Source organism: Rattus norvegicus, chromosome 4 (assembly GCF_021556685.1).
Source record: "Rattus norvegicus strain SHRSP/BbbUtx chromosome 4, alternate assembly SHRSP_T2T, whole genome shotgun sequence".
Classification (NCBI taxonomy): domain Eukaryota; kingdom Metazoa; phylum Chordata; class Mammalia; order Rodentia; family Muridae; genus Rattus; species Rattus norvegicus.
The window spans coordinates 13,847,132-13,868,643 of record NC_141537.1 but is presented as its reverse complement, the minus strand read 5'-3'; the positions used below and the strand labels follow the sequence as shown (position 1 = coordinate 13,868,643).

Sequence of the window (21,512 nt, the reverse complement as noted above, 5' to 3'; positions counted from 1 at the left end):
GCTTTCAATTTTTTATTTTAAGCCCAACTTCCCTAATTTACTCTAAATTGGTTTTTGTTCTTCTTACTAAAACAGCTGTTAGATAGCAAAAGTGAAATTAATTTACCTTGATACTCAAAAATTTATAATCAAATGACACGGACAGTTCTGTCTTCTGTGAACAGAAAGATGAAGGGAGTCCTGTGCTTTTCTCAAGTTTTATGAATCAGACCTTTTATAAAAGTCTTATTGCTTTGAGTGATCATCTTCATTTGTTAAACATTCAGCAGAGCCTGTCCAGCACAGGCGCATTCTTTTAAGAGTCTGTACAAACCAGTGCTAGAGCGCTAGAAAGGAAAGTGCTCGCAGAGAGAGGAGGATTGGCGTCAGCCACCTCAGCATCCAGGGAGAAAGCATCAGCTCCCTGAGCTCCATCTTGACTTTTGTGGTCTCCAAACTGTGCCCATGTCTCGTGAAGAAATGACACAGCCCTGACTTGCTCCCATTGAAGTGATTGCATGAAATGAAATCGTAATGAAATCTATGAGAGCCCAGCAATGGCTACCTGGAGTTGCACCAATTTAGCAGTCTCGTGGATGGCACGGCTCGATCCCTCAACAGGAGTATTGATTCTCTGTGCTTTAAATGGCTTTCCCTGAGGAAGTGCAGGTCTCTTCTGTATGAACTGCATCTGAAGGAACGTTTGCCCAGGGGTGAGCGCTCTACCACATCCAAATTTACATTTACCCCTCTATGGCTAATTATAAAATAGAAGGCCCTATCTTATTTATTATAAATACATTCATATCTATTATTTATTACAAATAGAGAGAGATGATGTTGTAGGAAGGAAAACAAGTTTCCAATCAATAAAATGCCCTAAGACAACTTTGTTCTTCTGAAATACGAAGGTCACAATAATATTTAATTTATAGCTTTAAAATAAGACTGCCTTTTGTGTGTCACGAAGAGACATAACCTAGGCAGCAAACGCAGTTTGAAGAGGTTTCTTAGCAGCCTCATCAGCTGTCCTAGGATGCTTCGTTAGGATTGTCTTTTAATCAGTTCACACCCTGGTAATTTCTAGAACGACAGGGTTTCTGGAGGGAAGTCTGTCAATTGAAATTACACAGCGCACATATATGTGTAAGTACGCATATATATCCTTTTATATTTTAGGAATTTATCATCCATAAATGCTTAAATAAGTCCACAAGAATGTTTGTTATGGTGTTCCTCATCAAAGCAAGGGTTGGCTAAGACCTGGTAAATGATCTTCTTTGAAACAATCAATTAAAAGAGACTTTTATCATGTGTCTTTGTGTTTTATAAAGGTTGGGTTGAGATGTTAACAGAGAATGTGCTTCCCATGATGCCTTTTGGTATGTGAATAGGAAAATCTCTGAAGAGCATTTGCCCAGGTTTTAACAGCAAGAGTTGGGGACCCACAGGGGACTGTGAATTTTGACCTGACATGTCTGCTTCAGTAAACAAAAATTTCAGAGGAAAGCAAAGGAAAAGAAGAAACACCAGCCGGTTTTAAACTCAGAATAAAAAAAAAATTCAAACGATTTCATTATAGGCTGGTAAATAGCAGTTTAATATGTCAGTCAGATGATTCCCTACCAATATTGCATACAGAACACTAAAGGAACAGACCATTTCATATTACGTGTGAAAATTTGCTTTACTCTTCAGGACAGATTAAACCTATAACAGATAGGAATGTTGGGCGTGCTCTAGGACACAGAACAAAGGCCGGTTGAAAGAGTCTGTGTTTATCAAATCTATACGCTTCTTAAACCTCGTATAAATTTTCGGAGATTGAAAAACTTCATTTCATTGGTAAGGCCCGTGTGGGATCCAGCCTCTGATATTTAATAAGGGATATGGCACTGGTGAGACCCTTCCACCTTCATTTATATTCATGAGTTTTAGCTTCGGTAGGGGGTCCTCTGAAGCCTAGCAAGGTGTGTGCTTTCTTGCCTGCCTTCACTCTGGTTATGGATTCCCCCACCCCCCGCCCCTGTCCTTCAGTCATGGGGGTGAGCAGGTGGCTGGGAGCCCTGGCTGGAGTCTTCCCAGCATACCCTGCATCCAGAGATTCTCCTCTTCACCACTTTCCCACGTTTGCTCAGATCTAATTTTATTTCAGGTTATTATTACATGTCCCATGTTCTAAGCATACCCGTCTGGAATAACCCTGATGCGGATTGCTGGTTTCACTATGGGTAGTAGACACACAGTTTCCTCACTACACAACAACAACACGGCCTAGCCTGGAGGCCACTTAGCGACAAGCACATACTAACCGAGAGTCTCCGCAAATTAGCTTCCATTTCTCCTACTTACTGTAAAACACAACGCCATGCTGTTTGTTTTAAAATAAGATAAAATATGATTCGAATGATTTTTTTCAAAACTACGATGAATGTTTCATTTATTTATTTTTTACTAGAGTTGCTAGACTAACAATCATGGCTGATGTGGTATGTATGTAACATGTTATGACTAACACCATCAAGTGTGAGGAGATGTTTAGCAGGAAGAAAAATATCTGTGTTTTATCTCTCTGAAGGCTTCTCACACTGCTAGAGTTTCTATTCAGTTTTAGCACATATTTCTTTTTTGGCCATTTCAAAATGAGTGTTAGTTCCTTTAAGTCTAAAGCAATTCTACTGTGAAAGTAATATTCAGATGTAGATCGAATGAAGGACAGGGCAGGAGGGGACAGTGCTCTGTAACAGCACGTGACCGGTCACCTGGATCTGAGTATCTTCTATGTCTTAAAACGTATTTTAATATGTTTGATTGTTTATGCATCATGGGTTGCGATTTCTCTTGGTTGATTATCAGATGGCACAATTACTTCTGATGACACCACATACTTTGTACGTCCTAGACACATCAGTCTCATGAGTGACGGAGAAATTCTCCCCTTGCTGGCTGCCTTGTACAGTGCTGGGATATCAGGTCTAATCCAGTCCTGGACCCCGAATGCTATAATGCCATGCTACCACAATGGTGTAAGAGTGGTAACACTGTGGGTGGGTGTAACCAACGCCTCTCGGTTAGATTTAAGGTCTGCTGCATAAATGGAATCTACGCTTGGCCCTGTAAACATTGTTAGGGAAGCCATAGGCCCGTGTGGGAGGAGAAGACTGTGGTTGTTTTGTTAAATAGACATTTAAACTGTGCTCTGCATACTGCTCTAAGGTTAAAAATAGCACTTTTCACATATATAGATAGATATATCTATCTGTATACATACATATATATATCACACATATATATCTGTATATATACATATGTATATATGTATGTATATGTATGTATATATGTATATATCTGTATATATCTGTATATATCTGTATATATACATATGTATATATATGTATATATATAGGTATATATACATATGTATATATATACAGATATATATAGATATATACCTACCACATTTGCCTCCCCTGTGTGTGCATGCTTGTGTGTTCATGCATGTACACATGCACCTGTGCATGCATGTGCATGTGTGCACATGTGGACATGTGCAGGTTGGGTCTCCTCAGGAGCCATCCATTTTGTTTTTATGAGACTGGGTGATTTTCACTGAGACCTGGAGCTGGCTGACTGTCTAGGGTGACTCATTAGGAAGCCCCAGGGGTCCTCCTGTTTTCAACCTTTCCCTCCCAACACTAGGATCCCAAGTGTGTGCCACTGTGCCTGGCTTTTAAGCAGGGGCACTGGGGAGAAACCTCCAGCCTTCATACATATTTGGTTATCTCCCCAGCCCTCTAAATTCTTTTGTGTTTTATGTGATAAAGAAATCCAGATTAAAATATGCAGTTTACTAATTTGTCTTTGAACTAGGCATTTATTTATAGTTGAGGGAAATACAGTAAATTTGTTTCAACCATCATATATATTCATAATTTTAGTTTTTCTCACCTCTATTTTTTTTCCTTATAAATCTGTTCTGGCTTCACAAGTGCTGTATGTCCCCTCATTCCTCTGAGGATAACAGATACGCTTCTGAGATAGTCTGCATTGATTCATTCTGCTGTTTCATTTACTCAACTTTTGGTTATTTAGATGAATGCTTTTATTTAGAGTTGGTTGTTTTTTGTTTTTTTTTTTAATCTTATTTCGATATCCTAGTTCATTTGTTAAAACTACTAGCTAGACTTGAGTTGTCAGTGTAAAAATGCCAGTTGCCTGGTAGCTTAGGCACCGTGGGGAGGAATATCACGGACACTCACTGTTCTGAAGCTCATTTCCAGATGTCCACATCTGCTGTTGCCTCCTGGAGGCAGGACCCTGGGTCTGAAGTCACTCAGCAGTCTCTACAGCTGTGACTCAAGCCACACCCAGGTCCCATACCTGGAGCAAAGCTGGGATTCCACGCAGGGTGTGTCTTACCCATGTGCCTGTTGTACTTTCCCCCTTCCCCACTTCTCAGACCCCATGCTCATGCTCATCCCTATTGCCTCTGTCCCCCCAAGTCTGTCACGACTTCTGGCCTACTTAGGGACAAACCTTACTGTTTTCCCATTCAACAGAAATTTACTTGCTCATTTCCGGTAATTTTCAAAGACTTGGAACAAGGATTTGGGGCAGGTGGCAAGAACAGGACCATGCTATATTGATTAAAAATTTTAATAGTCATTAATTTTCAGATTTCCACTTTGTCATGGACATACTGCCATGCATGACAATAAAATATCCACAAAAGGTATTTAAATAGCGCAAACATATAAGGGCACAAGGCATATCTACAAATTCTGTTTCACAGCAACATGTCGTTCTCCCAAGCCCTTTCTCACCTTGCCTTAGCTAGGAGAGATACCGTAGCTGCTAATGAAATGATGTGTGTGTAAGGTTAAGCCGGAGTTCAGAAAGGCTCACATAAATTATCAGTGTATCCATTAAAGCACCCCCTCCCTGAAGTAACAGATGTGTCTTCTTTAGGAAAAAAACCTATACCCCCACCCCCTCAAGAAAAAAAAACATTTAACATTCTACTTTTTAAAAAGCCCATTAGCACTGGATAGCCAGTTATGTGCAAGACTCACATGTTCATGATAAGCAAGGCTTACACACACGATGTGCAAGGCTCATATGCCCTGGGCAGCAAGGCTCACACACCCACATCCTTCTGATGGGGGATCAAATGTTTCAATTCGAGTAGGAAAACATGGACAGTTGGGGAAATGGTTTCCGAAAACATGGGCTTGCATTTTATCTGCCCTGTGGCCATTCACACAAAGTAGTTTGAACATATTATTAGGGTAGCATGTTCTTTAACTCTCTTCGATTCCTACGGAAGGAAAACAGGCAGAAGGGATGAACGTGTATCTATGCTACATATTTAATTATGATTTTACCCACGGTTTCAGAATACAACCAATTCAATCACTCTGGAGTACCTGGAGGATCTATCAGCTACCTGTTACCCCTAGCAGGGGAGCCTCTAATGGTAACTCCTTTCTGGATAGTTGTGGCTGAAGGGAAGACCGAGACCAGCATGCTGTACACTTGGCAGAGAAGGGACATCTCAAGTGTTCACAACCCAGTGCTTTTCCTTGTTGTCGCTCATAGCACATATACAACAGCTTCACTCTGTCAAAAAATTTCTTTCCTAAAGCTCTGATAAAAATAAATTTACCAGCATTCTTTACTAGACCAATAAAAACAGCATCTGGCATTTCATTAAACCCTCATTTTCAGCCTAGACACAGAAAGCTGGGTCTTCTTATGACCCTTTTGCACTGTATAATCCAATCCAACACTAAGTGGCTTCTTTTGTTTGTGGTAATGATTTTGGTTTTAGCCAAAAACTCTCTGGCAACATTAGTATTTCATGTGATCTGTAATCAAAACATTATATATATGTTTATATATATTTACACACATATAAATATAAATTTACAGTATATTTATATTGTTTATACATATAAATTTATATATAAATTTATCACACAAGTATAACGCTATATAAAGTATTATTATAAATACATATCTATATAATATTTTATATATAAAATATGCAAAAATATAAATATGTTATATAAATGAATATATACATTACCTTTTCTAAAGCAGGTTAGTTTTTTAAAATATCAAGTCATTTCTGCTCTATTTTTTTCTCTTTATTCTGTTGCTATGATAAAAATATCCTGACAAAAGGCGACTTAGGGAAGAAAAGGTTTACCTGGCCACAATTGAGGGGAAGTTGAGGCAGAACCGCAAGCAGCTACTCATACTACGTGACACATGCTTGCCTCCTTGTAGCTCACTCGCTCTGCTCTCGTAGTGTTCCCGACCTCTGCCCAGGGATGCGCTACCTACTACAGGTCATGATTTTCTACATCAGTCAACAACCAAGGCAGCTTCTCCACAGACATGCCTGTGGGCCAAACTGCTGTAAACACCCAGCTCCTTACATATTTAACCTAAAAGGAAAGCCTTGGTGACAGCTAGAAAATTTCTAGAATTTCTTTCTATAAATATTGTTTGCCTCTCTGAATCTGAACTTTTTTCATTTTGAGCTTTTTGTCTTAAGACCTTTCTACATAGCCCAGGCTGGCCTGGAACTCAGGATCCTTCTTCCTTAGCCTCCTCACCCCGTTAAACTCAAAGTCTCTCTCTGTTTACATACACATGTATATGGTGTGCATGTGTATGGTACATGGATATACATGTATGTGTATGTGTGTGTATGTGTGTGTGTGTTTGTATGTGTGTGTGTGTGCCTGCATGTGTATGGAGGTATGAATGCACCATGGTCATGTACAGGAGCCAGAGGACAATCTCGGTGTCAGGCCTCATGTTCTGTCTTAGAGACAGGGGCTCTGCTGTTTCCTGCTTTCCATGCCAGGCGAGCTTCCAGGGCTTTCTCTGTCTTTGATTCCCATCCCCCACCCCCCTGCCCGCCCTGGGAGTCCTATGACTTCAGCTGTGCACTCTGTATGGGTGGCTTTTATGTGGTTCTGGGGATCCAAACTCTGGTCTTCACACTTTCATGATGAGCATTTTTATCTGCTGAGTTACGTCCCCAGACAAACGGGAACTTCTGAAAGTACCACTCAACTAGGAAACGGTCAGAGGCACGAAGGTCCCAGAATAAGGCAGACAGGACAAAATTTATAGAAAACACAAACCTCACATCCTCAGTGCTTCTGGTCTCCCGTTCTCCAACCTGAGTTCCAAACATCTCCTTTATATATTTCCCAAAGGTAAATTGTATCCCCTTAGATAACCCATTATGGATCAGAACCACATTTCAATGAAAATAAATCTCAATATAATAGCTGTGGAAAGATTTTAATATTGAAGAAATATTTTTCCAAGTAAAATCTAAATAACATGGGATATATATGAAGTTGTGAGGTATGTATAATCACAATTTAAAAAGTATCCATAAAAGTACCTGATTTCTCAATAAAAACCCTTAGGATGTGTCTGCCCCCTTTGGGCTTCTCTGTGGTTGAAATCACCAGTGTCAATTTAAGCATCCTTTTGCCATTTCAGGATACACAGCAGGGAGATAACAATCACTTACCCTGTGGGCTGGCTCTCAAATTCTTCTGACCACTGCTCCTGAATATCCTCTGTGGAGAGATCTACATCCCGCGTGGTGGCAAAATTGAGCTGGCTTCCTTCATTTCCGTGGAAATATATGGCGTTCCCATCTGACTGGCAGCTGTGCTGTAGGTGAAACGGAGAGTACAGCGTGGCTGTTCAGTTGGTTTATGTCTGTTTTACTCACGTGTAATCAGAGTTTTCAGGGAAGTCATTACACTCTTCCCTCCTTGACGGACTCGCAAATCAAAAGGACTTGTTACCTCCTTTCTGCCTTGCTTAATTCAATTATAACTTCTTTCTAACTTATTAAGTCATCACACCAAAGGAGTCAAGAGGGCATTTGAGCTTTGCCATTTCAGCCTTTAGTGTGAGACAAGAATGCTTTAATTGGAATAATATCCCATCAACACCACAGCCCTTGTTGTGAGACCCAAGCCTGATCATGACTTGCCGTGTATTTTCAGTTCTCTGGTTGTAGGCTAAATCACAGTGACCTTTTCAGTATTCCACACAGTTCTGACTTGCCATTCAAGTCTTTCACAATTTGTCTGTAGATGGAGTATGAGTAGAAGAGCCAGCTAATCAAAACATGGGGTACTGAAAAGGTCACGGCCATCTCTGCCAGGCTGTGTACTCGCAGCCAGATCTCAGCAAAAGTTTCTGACCAGAACTGAGATATGCATGACCATTTCAGTGAGAGGCTTGGGGATCACAAACTCCATTACTTCCTGATGGGGCGCTTGCAAGAGCCGAAAAGGATTTCTGGTGATTTATCTTTCAAAGTGTGTTTCTCAGCTTGACATGAATGGTCGAAGGCAAGACAGAAATCTGGAGCTGAGTAAACTGAATGGCTCCTCAAAATCAGAAGTTTTCATTATGGTTGTTTCCAGCAATAAATTGTAAAGGGAAAGGCTAACCTATAATATATAATATTATATATCTATTATATATTATATAATTATATCTATTATATAATTTGATCTATTATATAATTTGATCTATTATATAATTTGATCTATATAATAGATCAAACATCTATTTAAGTCTTCATAATCTTAAAATGAGGTAGAAATGGAGGAAAAAACCCCAACTGGACAAAAATACCCACTATGCCAGAGACATGGCATAACCAGGCCTCAAACCAGTGCCTGACACAGTAGGTATTCAAAAACACTTTAAACAGCTCAGCGTGCGAAAAAGTTAGGGCTACAGTTTGTCCTTTTAAAGGTAAAGAAAACCGTATGGGTGGGGCTGGAGAGATGGCTCAGCGGTTAAGAGCACTGACTGCTCTTCCAGAGGTCCTGAGTTCAATTCCCAGTAACCACATGGTGGCTCACAACCATCTGTAATGGGATCCAATGCCCTCTTCTGGTGTGTCTGAAGACAGCTACAGTGTACTCAAACACATAAAATAAATACATAAATCTAAAGAAACAGAAGAATAATGCATGTGAATGTGGCTATGTGTGTGCCCGGGCATGCATGTAGAGGTCAGAGGGCAACCTTCAAATGTCATTCCTTGCCTTCCACATGGTCTGTTTTTCATGGCCAGAGAGCCCACAAGCACCCAAAGATACTTTTTTTTTAAAATTAATCATTCCATTTTTTACATCTCAAATGAAATCCCTTTTCCTTGTTACCCCCCACAAACCCCTCATCCCACATTTGTCCCTTCCCTCTCCCCTTTGCTCCCACCTCACCACTCCAGCATTCCCCCTACGCTGTGGCATCAAACCTCCACAGGACCAAGGGCCTCCCCTCCCATCAGTGTCAGACAAGGCCATTCTCTGCTTCATATGTATCTGGAGCGATGGGTCCCTTCATGTACACTCCTGCATCCAAGGATTCTTAGTTCTCACAGTTCTTGCTAAGAGCTGGAGACGCAAGCTGCAATAGAATAGTTGCTGGCATCGGATTTAATTCTCAGTGTAACCAAACAACAAAAACCATAATCATAGCTTAGTTGAGAAATGTCAACTGTCAGATAGGGCCGAATAGTAGGCATATTAGTGTATGAGAGTGTGTAAGAGGTGGTCAGAGTCACCTCCAGGAGAGCCTAGACAAGCAGACCTCACAGTGAGCACTCTTCATATGGCTTTAAAAGGAGAGAGAGAGATCTACATTGGATGAATATTGGAACACAAAGATGTAATCACCACTTTGCAGCATAACTCTGAACTGCATTCCAAACGTATATCCTTAGACCCACAGATAAGTGTAGCTCTCACCCCTGGACACAAACGCTTTGCCCTCCTATAGACATTATAGACATTACAAAAATCACAACTGAAATGCGGAGAACAAGCAGTCATGTGGTTCACCAGCTCCAACTGATGCAACTCCACACAACCCCAGATCCGTCTCCACACAACCCCAGATCCCTCTCCACACAACCCCAGCTCCATCTCCACACAACCCCAGCTCCATCTCCACACAACCCCAGCTGATCCATCTCCATACAACCCCCACAGCCCGGCCTTGGGAGCACCTCAGGAAAAGGGTTGGAAGGACTTTAAGAGCCAAATGAACAGGATGTCTGCTGTGAGACTGTGTCTCCCAGAAAAGAGAGGGGAACTGCACTCATGAAGTCTCCAAAACACAGTTGCATAACCAAGACCAGAAGAAGGACAGTACCAACAGTCATATTACTAGAAGGGGAAATCATACAGGGCCCCAAGCACAGACAAAGAACTACATCAACCAAGGGAGGCTGAGAGTGGGGGGAATCAGTTTGCCCTAGGGAAGAGCCCCAATTGTTCATCCAACACTAACTGGTCAGCTCTGAAATACTCTACATAGAAACAATACATAAACTGAGCCAATTGCATTTATATATTTAGGGGTGTGTGTGTGTGTGTGTGTGTGTGTGTGTGTGTGTGTGTGCGCGCGCGTGCGCGTGTGCATGTGTGTGTAAATGTAAGACAACAATTAAAGAAGAAGAGTCTAGAGAAAGTGGGTCAGAGGCCATGAATTTTTGGGCAAGGTGAAGGGTATTACATGCAAAAGATTGGAGGCTCAGTAGGGAAAATGATGCAATTATACTTTAATTAAAAAATTAAAATAAACATTAAAAACTGAAAACCAACCAACCAACCAAAAACCACAAAGCTCTTATGTAGGCCTAATTTCAGAAGTAGGCTGGAGATTGGCTGCCTGGGTTATGACAAGTGCATCAGGAACCCTGACTCAATTGCTTTAGCAATGGGCTTCTAGAATCTGAACTGTCTATAGCTGGTAAAACCAAGAGGGCTGTAATAGATTCGCTACTGAACTGGAATAGTAGGTAGTTTTCAGAAGTTCAAGAGAGCAGCAGCACATGATCTTAAGGGAGTCATTTTACAGCACTTAGACATATGCATGTCTTCTGGGCCCTGTCATCATGTTAGATAATACTTAGCATGTTGACTGCCTGAGACGTTTCTTCACATGCAATGAATACAGATTATTCATGGATATTAAACTGAACCCATTTTATGCGATATGCACAGGCATATTGATCTAAAGGTAGAACTTAGCTCCTTTCACAGTTAATAGAAACCGTTGATTGAGGATAAATTTTAAAGATTTCGTCACCATGCCCACCTGAAAGAGAACCAATGCTAACAAGAACAGCAAAGGTCATTTTTTTTCCTAAAAAAAAAAAAAACCCACTGAGTCTTAGGTATTGGCTTCGTGATTTTCCTCACAGTCGGAAGCCTGATTGACTGTGGCCTATGGGTATCTGGACCTAATGCACAGACTCAGACATCAACAGGAATGGCGACAATCCCAGGAAGTGGTACACAAAATTCCTGTACATGTGAGAACAAAGCCATTTACATTATAATTTGAATGAGATGTCTGTATAATTATATATATATTATATAGTCGCCTCTGTCATTTCTGGCCAGACATTCATTTAAGGACTTAAATGTTGGTTTCATTTACTTCATGAATTTTTGTTAATAATTTAAACCTCTATGTAATTTTGTCTACCCTCCCAAACCTTATTAATAATACACTTGATGAACCTTTGAAGCTTACCTGAGACAGATTTTATATAAAACATGAAGTCATTATAGAATGACTGGTAGTTTATTGCTAACTACTTTCACAAAGGAAACTGGTTTAACACAAAAATGAAAGCACATTCCAGAGGCTCTTCCAGTAGCTGAGCACAGCATTTATGGCTGTGTAACTGTTGAAAGTCAGCACCAAGGATACATTCTATCTGGTAACTACACTTTTGCCAGTGTGCGAAACACAAGTTTCATATTAGTGGGCTACAAAACAAGCCTAATTTGTCTTCAAGAAACTTCTATGAGAGATGGAATAGTATCATTTTGATGAGGTTTTAAAGTCTTGTTCGTGCTCTTCTAACCGATTCGCAGAGTAGGTAACCAAAACTCAACACCAGAGCTCAGTTCAAACAGAGAGGGGAGAGCGCTGCACGTCAGCTTCTAAGCTTGGCCTTAGAATAATCCTGCCTGCCTTAAATAGTAGACTCATCTCTACTCCCTCAAACAAGCCAATCTCCTCATGGTTATGACAAGGGGTGAGTTCCTGAGTTACTTGAGACAATGGCCTACAGAGTCCCCTTCTTTCTAAGAAGTTAGTCATATACAGGCTTGTGTATGTGAGTCCTGGGTAGGGAAGCAGGCTAGTGTTGTGTCCTTATTTGAGGACCTTCAAATTGATGACAAGAAGAGTTTGAGCCACTGGAAATCAATATTTTGAAATCATCCTGGGTCTCTAGAAACTCTCCAAACTAGCCTAGATGAACCCAGGGGAGACGATTCCTGAGCCTTTCATGTGTCTCTTTCTATATCTCTGCAGAGAATCCAGGGTCTGCCTGCTTAAGGGTTGTGTGAACTTCTCCCTCCAGTCTGACTCAACTCATGAAGAATCAAGGAAGCCAAGACTGGGAAGAACAAACTACCAGAAACCATAAACAATCAAGATGTTAAAGGAAGGAAACTCAGCCACTGTATCCATCGTCACAGATTCTGGAGGGTTGGGGTTGGAAGGCACAACGGAACACCCTGTCTACCATCAGGCTAGGGGCTGGCTCAAGCTCTTTCGCCTCTGAAGACCTCAGCTTTTCACAGTGAGTGAAGAATGGATTCGATAATATCTGCTCTCTTGATAGGTTGTGAGAAGCTCAGAGAGTCGAAGCAGTTCCTTTTAAATTTCTGAGTGTCAATATATCTCTGAACATGTGCTCTTAAAAGACATGAACTGTTGTATTTCATAATCTTAGCTGTAACTGGTAGGGAAATAGACTATTGAAATATACTTTTTGTTTCTTATTACAATAGTTACTAAAATTAAGAAATGCTGCAAACATTCACACATTACTACAGCAGATAAAACCATCAATCAGAGTTTAAAAGTCCTCCACATTTTGGACGATGATCAAATAGTCTCCTAACAGATATAAACTTGAGAGCAGGAGATGAAAAATGTTGTTCTTGACGGATGAACTTGCATTGAATGACATCAAAAGCCCAGGATGCTAAAAACTCAAGTGCAACATCTATTGAAACTATGAAGAGTTTCAGAAAATTGTTCTCAACTTTCATACCCAGCTATTTGTGCTCAACAGCAATCTGACCTCCCTTCACTTGTATGAATTAGCAATTAATAACCTAAACAACTTCAATCCACACACATAAGGTAGTTGAGCATGTATTCGGGCTAAACAAGGCATAAATTCTATGGCTAGTTCTATCTTTCTGATTTAGACCTTCCAATGTGCCACTGATTGCTCCTTTAATTACTTGTTTCATTAGTTTAGCACTGGCAAACCACGTATACTTAAGGACAACAGATTTCTAATTTTGACATCCCTATGTCTTATGTGTTTTCCTTATCCAGTAGAAGAGCATTTCTCTGTTTTGCTGCTAAATGGATTTCCTTTATTTGACAAGCAGAGCACAGTGTAACCAAAGGACGAAAATTTGCTGTTCAGAAAAGCATCAACAGGAAACATCAGTGCAAATTCCTCAATATAACATGTCCTTGGCCACAATTCAGGTTAGCTTTTTCTAAGCTCGCTCCCTCTACTCTGTGGAAAAGGTTAATGACTTCACCTCTGTACTCGTAAAAAGTACTTAAATCACCTCCACTGCTGTTTAATTAGGCCTTTGGAAAGCACACCAGAGCAACTCTTAACATTATCTCTCTGGGGCCAGTCTACCCTGATGATTCTTTTAGGGATCTACAGCCTTACAATTTACTTCTTGACAATACCCTCTTTGCCGAGAGGGGTACACTGGGCATTTGGGCAGTGCCAGCTTGTAGAGGGGCTAGCAGCAGATGGAAAGGAATCTACCTGGTGTGCTGTTCCCTCCACATGAGCAGAGAGCCATCCATTTCCTCCATTAAGGAGTTGTCACTCAGCCCACCCAGCTGGAAGACCATTTTTGATAGCCAAGCTGGCTGGTGGCAGACAATTCAGATACAAAGTGTGCTTTAAAAGGAAGCTAAAACATCATTTGTAGGAAAATTGAAAATGCATGGCTTCCAACACAGCCAATTTTTTAATGACTGTAATATTTTAAGTGATTATTTTTGCCACTTCAGATTGCTCCTTAGAGAGGAGAAGATTTTTAATTAAAAATCTAGGCAATGCAAACAGATGAGATATGAGGAACAGAGGAAAGAGAAATAAGATGAATAAAATTAATTAAAATGGCATTGTTGGCAGAGCCGTAAATTAGCCACTGTCTGGCTGGAAATAAAATATATGGGCATATGAACTTGTGGATGGAAGTAAGAGGTGCTGTGGGGTGGCTGGGAGTTGACGGGCTGCCCTGTGAATTGTTTCCAAAGCCCTTTGTTATGTGTATGCTATAGCTTTATCGCACATTCCCAACATTCTGCTTCCGTGGTTTTTAAAGATCCAGACTTCATTCCCTAAAATAGAAAGAACACCCCCTAATAGGAAGAGAACATTTTTTTTCTCATGAGAGAAAATAAATTTCTATTATTTTCCGCACATTCAATTCCTAGGTAATTTAATGCCAGTTACAAACCTGCAAACTTGGCTGCGAACAGAGTCCAGGTGCAGGAGGCTGCAAAGCCTGTTCTTTAGTCAGCGCAATGGAGTCAACCCTGGCCTGTGCATTTTAGGGAGCTTAAAGAGTGGGGTTTGTTTTCCTCATTATTTTCTGGGCTCATTAAACATTCACAGTTGAACCACACTGCACTAGGATTTACAAAGACTCAACTTTTGGTATACTTTGTGACAAGTGTATAATTACTTCCCAATACTCTCAGCTCTGAAATGGAAACAGTGACAGATTTTGAACTGGAGGAACGAGAGGAAGGATAACCACGTGAAATTCCACAGGACAGTTGCTAGCCTCGTCTTTGGCCATCCTGGTTTTCACGGTGTTAGGTTTTCGTACTTGTCTTCTCCAATTAAGGCCAAGGATGCCAGGCACAACACAGGAGGCTACAGCTCGGCATGGAAAAGCCAAGTTTCGTAATAAAACAGGACTGGCTTCACAACTCAAAGCCTTTTGACATGTTGGAACCCCGGCGCTTTCATCACGAAATGGGGAATAAGGATTAGATGAGAGATAAGGGAGTTTATTCAGAGATAGAACCTTAGGGATCTATATACACTGCTCTTCTCTTTATTTCTGTTCCATACCTTTAATCAATTACTTAAGAAATCGTACTTCAGAGAATGCTACCACACACACTATTTTGCTAAGAGTTGTGTGTGAGGCATTCGAAGAGGATGGAGAGGTAGGGAAACAGAGAAAGATAAAGTTTCCTTATTGAATACTGTACTAGCCTAATCAGCAATTAGAAATGTCAGCTTCAATCCCAAACAAAACAAGACAAACAGAAGAGGAGCACGGGGCTCTGGGGATCTGTCTGAATGGCAATCTCCTGTCGGATTTATCAAAATTAGGTGTTTGCGTGTTATTGCCGCTCTTGTTCTGGTGACCTGGCCCATGTCCACATTTCACTGATGCTATTCCACATTAATTACTACACAAATAAACCTCACCGGGGGGAGACTGTGGAAGAGCACACCACCACATTTAACCCTTCATCCCCAAAGTACTCTTATTAGCTGAACAAATTGTATTCTGGCGAATTTGTAATGTGTACCCACCTCTTGGGGGAAACACAGTAATAAGAGCAGCACAGTCCAGAGTGAAGGGGACCCCAAGCAGAGGGAATCTGGGTAGACAGCATGCAATTAACCAAGCTGGAATCCGGCCAAGAAATCATAGTCATCATTCAGACTCCTAATGGAAGAAGGCATGGGAACATGGCTGGCCACGAGTCTTACTGCGCCCAGGTTTATCCTCATTAGAAACCCGGGAACACAAGTTCCACAAGTCGCATGCTAAGCGGATGCAGTGCAGCAATCTGCAAAGCATATTTCTTTTCCCCAAGCAAACCTGATCGCTTCCTAACTGTCCTTTCACCTTGTGAGAAAGCAGAATCGTGAAGGAAGCCATTGAGCCGTTTCCCCCAGGGTACTGAATGGAGTTTTACACAGAAAACCCAGTCATGGTATCAGGAAAGTCTTGCTTCCGGGGGGAGGGGTGGTGGGATTTATTCCCAAAAGGTAGGTTTAAAAATGGTCTGGTTCCGCCTTGACTTTCCCTTTCACCATTGTCAAAAATTATTTTTTCCTCATCAGCTTCAACTTCCATTAAGATTCAAAATTTTTCAGCCAAATTCATTTACAGGTTCTTTTTAAAATTTTGGACACAGTTTCTGTTCTCCACTGATGATTTGCTATTTGTAAGAATTAACAGCACTTGAGGGGTGACGTCAGGCGCTGAGAATGAAGCTCCATTCCTGACGTGGGACGGAGACTTGCCTTCTGTCCAGTAGAACAACAACTTTGCTAAATTCACCACGTATAAGGGCGATAAGAAAACTAATGGACTCTCTTGTTCTGATTCAATGATTCCTCTCAATGCTCTTTTGACTTTCCTAAGGCCTACTGCCTTCACTGGGGCCCTTCGCTGTTCGCTTCACTAGGAGAACTGCGGCCACTGAACTCATAGTCAAAGGCGATTGTGGCAAAGGAGCAAACTAGTTGGATGGGAGAAGAGACAGAAGCAGAGCCCTTCTAAAGCTCCTGACAGTGACTGCAAACCCTTAGTTCGAATTCGCAAATTCCAATAAACTGCTTCTTAAAAGAGGTTCCGAATACACGTGTTCAGATCAGATCGCATTCCCAGGGGCAATCATTCTAACAGTCTTGGTGGCTGTTACTGTTGATTTGCTTCTCAGCACAGCCTGACATAAACATGTCCAAGGAGGGATCTAGAGTTCTAGGCAACACAAATCACCATCAGGTGCAGGTAAGGCAATCGGAATTTGAAGGTTTCTTAAAAGTGAGAGGCATGTGGCGTAGCGCCTATGTCCCAGTGACCTGCTTTTAATCTGTAGGCCAATTCCAGCTTTGACAAAAAGCAGTGAGTTATGCCTTTGCAAACTCAGGGGGCCCACGCTCACTGAGCAGATAGAAACACTTATAATGGACACCTAGCAAAGCACTCTTCCTCTTACACACACACACACACATACACACACACACACACACACACACACACACACACACACACACACACACACCCTGTGCATACACAGAGGCATGCACACTGGAGACAGCAAAGAGTTACGGATGATTTATACTTTCAAGGTGAATTCTGCACCTGCCATGAAGGATGCGTGACAAAAGACAAACAAAACGAGACAGTAGCTAGCCCAGTACCTGACCACGCCATATTGATTCATTCGGAAACTCTACTTTATGAGGTACTATTCAGAGATGAGGAGGAGAGAGAAATTCTCACTCAAACATAGTTCTTTCCAGCTCGGTTATCCCCAGTTCTCCTGGGAGTAACTCACAGCCGTTTGCAACGCTTCTCTTCAACTGCAAAGCAGTGGAAAGCAGGCAGCTGTAACCGCTCTGTTCAGACCCTCCCAACTTACAGAAAATACTTTCCTTTGAGCCTGAAGTTATATTCTCAGATGGCAAGATGTAAATCTGAAAAGGTAAGATGGCTGGCCCTGAAGTACTTGTGAGCTGTGTTTTTAGTCGCTGAGTGCTGATCAACACTCGATGCAAGGCTGCCGAGGTCGTCCCTGTCCATACCTAAAAAGCCTTCACCAAATGCTATCAACAGAACTGTTGTTCTAATCATCGCAACCATGGTTATGCTGCTAGTATTATTTTTGCCCATTATTCTCAAGGATCCTCGTGGCTTGCATGACAGTGTGAGCATCGTTCCTGTGTGTGAGAACCTCACCCAGCATGAAATGCTAAACCTCGATCGTCTTAAATGGGAAGAGCCCAAACGTCCAGTTCAGATCCTTTAATCCTCGATTAAACCAAAATCACTCGCAGCTGGTGCAGATGTTGCCTTGAGATTACTCATCCTCCCTCATCATGTGGGACGGCGGGGACCTCTGACTCTTAAACATGCTCTGAACACCCACAGCTTCCAGACAGAAGTCCCGACGTGGTAACAGCAGCTATTCTAACAACTGCATTGATGAAATGAAACCATAACCTACGATAGCAAAACTGACACCAGTTCCTTACACTTCTAGAAAAATATACAGAAGTAAAAAGTCTCATTCTGTGAAAGAAGGCAAAGTCACCGTTGCCAGCCAACGAAACAGGTGATTTAACAGACGGTGGGTTTCAGACTCTTCCTGGGCTAACATGAGCTGTTTGTGCTGGGCGCATGCATGTGTGGGAGTGTGGGTGTGGGTGTGGGTGGTGTTGCTATAGAGGCAGCGCTCTGAGGAGACGACTTCACTTGCCCCAGTGTATTTACTGGCATTTAAAGCCACCGGTACTTGGTAGTGAACAAAGGGTTGTCTCAGGACTGACGGGAAATGAAAAATAACGCTGTTGATTAGAGGCCAGTAGGATGTGGCACACCGTTTCTTCCATGTGGGAAAGTTCTCTCGGACAAGCCTGAAAGATGAGGCAGGCAGGGCTGCGGGCACAGAAGGACGGAAGAGAAACTCCCTCTCACCATCTCAAATCAACAACTACAGCAAAGGGCTGGGGACGGAGCTCAGCAGTAGACAGACGGCTTCCTCACCTGTGCATGTGAGGCCTTGACTTCAATCCCAGCACCCAGGTCTCAAACAAACACAGATATGAGAGCAGGTTCTGTAGTAAATGCTGGATTCTTACAGGTACAGTTGACACCAATTACTAAGGACCCAATACGGCTCAGAGATTTTAGCTGGTGACTTATACCTACAGGTCCCGGGGTATGTGACATCTTAAGGGAATTACTCTCTCTAGTCTTTTGCCACTTTTGCTCTACTTGGGATAAACAATGATAGCTCAGATGAAACCGTAAATATTTTCAGAGAAATCGAAACGTCTGGAGATGAGAGAAATACAGCCTCTGAGTGACAGGGACTCACTTTTCTCTTTCCTTTTTGACCCATTAAACATGGTCTTTGAGACCAGCAGCTGGACAATTTAGTCAGAACTGTATATACTCATAACAGCTTCACTTTATCAACATTAGTATTTAAGAGACTTTCGCAGACACACACACACACACACACACACACACACACACACACACACACACACCCAATACACATTTCTTTCTCTTAATCGTGGGTGGGTTTTCCCTTTGACTTAATTTAAATGTAACTACCTTGGAAACATTTACTAAACATGAAAAGATAAAGTCTGTTGAGCAAACACACTTACTCCTTACAATTAAAGTCCACAATAAAGCAACATTTTAAACACTCTCATAACCCATAGGGGCACTGAGATGGGTTCTAAGCAGATACATTCAGTTTTCATCTTAAAGGCAATAATTAGCATTTGACAAAGGCATGTCATATAACTAAAAAACACTTTTATTTTGTAATTCTGAATCGACTGGTCAAAGAAAAGGTTTTCATTTTGAGACACTTTAAACAAAAATTGAAAGAGTTAGAATGAGTTAGAAGAACAATTTAGATTTGACTAGAGCATGTCTTTTAAGCTTTCAAAAGAAACACTGGGGTAGAACTTTTATCTAGTAGGCGACTAAAGGTCAATAAAGTCAATCATTAGCACAGTGACTTTTTTTTTTCTGAGTAGACCGAGGTCCCTTGGCAATTTGGCGGCGTGGTTAGTAAGCCTATGATCAGGACAAGACTAAAAAGAAAAAAAGCATTCTCTACCCAAAGTTTTAATTAAATTTCTTACTGAAGCAAAAGCAGACTTCATGCATTTTTATCATGGGTGGAACCAAAGTACATGCCGTAAGAAACCAAGTAGCTAATTAAATTAGTATAATAGCTTGTAATAGGAGGCAGAAACTCACATCCATTTAGTAGAGGGCAAGAGAGTCAGATGGTAAAGAGTCATTCTGAGGAAGGGCTCAGACCTGCTTGTTAGTGTAGAGAGGAGACAGCAGAAAGCCCTCTTTCAATGCAGTGGCAAGAAGACATCACTCAGAGGACCCTGACAAAAGTTCTCTGTGCAAAAGGAATTTGTGGACTCTTTCTAAGGCAGCTACAGCTTTGGGCTATGTCAGAAAGGTCTCGTGGGATGCTTTCCTGAACCGAGCAGGGAGGGCTCCTGTGGACTAGTCTATAGCTGGAACCTCAGCATCCTGTGCTGAAATGATACAAGTGTTGACTGCTTGATGGAGAAGGAGAGTTTCTGGGTTGAGACCAATTTACAATCCCTTTTCTTGTACAGTACTGAAAAAATTCTCAAAAGGAGGTAAGCAAGCTATACTTTGTGGCACAGGCCTCTCTAACCCAAGATACCAAAGAGGCAGAGGACAGAGGGCGGAAGCACCATAAGTTTGAGACCTACATGGACTCAATGGTGAGTTCAAGGCCAAACTGTTGTGCTGTGGTTTGAATATGCTTGCTTGTCCCTGGGAGTGGCATTATTTGGAGTAGTTGTGGTCTTGTTGGAATAGGCGAGTTACTGTGGGTGAGGGTGTGGGTTTTAAGATACTCTAAGATACTAGCTGCCTGGAAGCAGCCTTCCCAACAACATGCAGATCTCTCAGCTCCTCCTGCACCATGCCTGCCTGGGCACTGCCATGTTCCTGCCTTGATGATAATGGACTGAACCTCTGAACCTGTAAGCCAGCCCCAATTAAATGTTGTCCTTATAAGAGTTGCTCTGGTCACAGTATCTCTTCTCAGCAGTAAAACCCTAACTAAGATACTGGCAACCTGATGAGAATTTGTACCCCTTTCCCCAAATAGTCAAAGGAGATCTAGGGATGTAGCTCAGTGCTAGAACACTTGCCAAGTTGTAAAAGGTCCTGGGTGATTTCCCTGTATTATGTGATGCAAAAAGGGGAGCTATTTCAAACCTTATATTCTCCTTGTTACCCTTCTTTTGGTCTCACACTATCTAACACAGGATTGTTTTGCATCTGTAAGTCGTAGCTAAAAAAACAAAAACAAAAAAATCTGTAAGCTAAATTGTCAATCCATTTCTACATATTAGGGACATGCAGGGATCCAATTCAAGGTTGAGTGGTCTTTTTTTTATTGGTTCCTTATCACAGAGTCTCTTGTCAGACAGGCTCCTGACTGATGACCCATCCACCAGGTGACAACCGCCATAACTTCGGACACACTTCCTGCCAACTACTTGTCACTTGGCCCTAACAACATCAAGAGCTAGGTGTCTGAACTGAAGCCAACCTTAACTGGTCCTGTGAATTTGTTCCTCCTCCTGTATTTCTTGTTTCAGCAAATAACGACCACATCAGTCTAGCTGCCCAAACCCTGTCCCTGACACCCACCATCCCTTCCTCCTCTTTATCAGTCCCCAATCTCCTCCATTCCCTGGTGACAAAATCTGAAATATGTCCACATGTCTTCATCTTCTCTCCCTTAGGCCTGCCTCATAAGATCTATGATTGAACCATTCATAAGCAGCTCCTTGGTCTTTCCAAATTCTCATTTCACTCAGAGCGCTC

The 21,512-nt window shown here is 41.7% G+C and overlaps 1 protein-coding gene across 7 annotated transcripts in view; it reads right to left on the bottom strand.

The window, feature by feature from the left end:
• Positions 1 to 21,512, bottom strand: part of Reln (reelin) — a 420,816-nt gene that overhangs the window by 164,508 nt on the left and 234,796 nt on the right. For all 7 annotated transcript variants that reach the window (XM_087655993.1, XM_087655991.1, XM_087655994.1 and 4 more), the window contains 1 exon segment: positions 7,541 to 7,686. In XM_087655993.1, the coding sequence (XP_087512119.1) occupies positions 7,541 to 7,686 (146 nt within the window).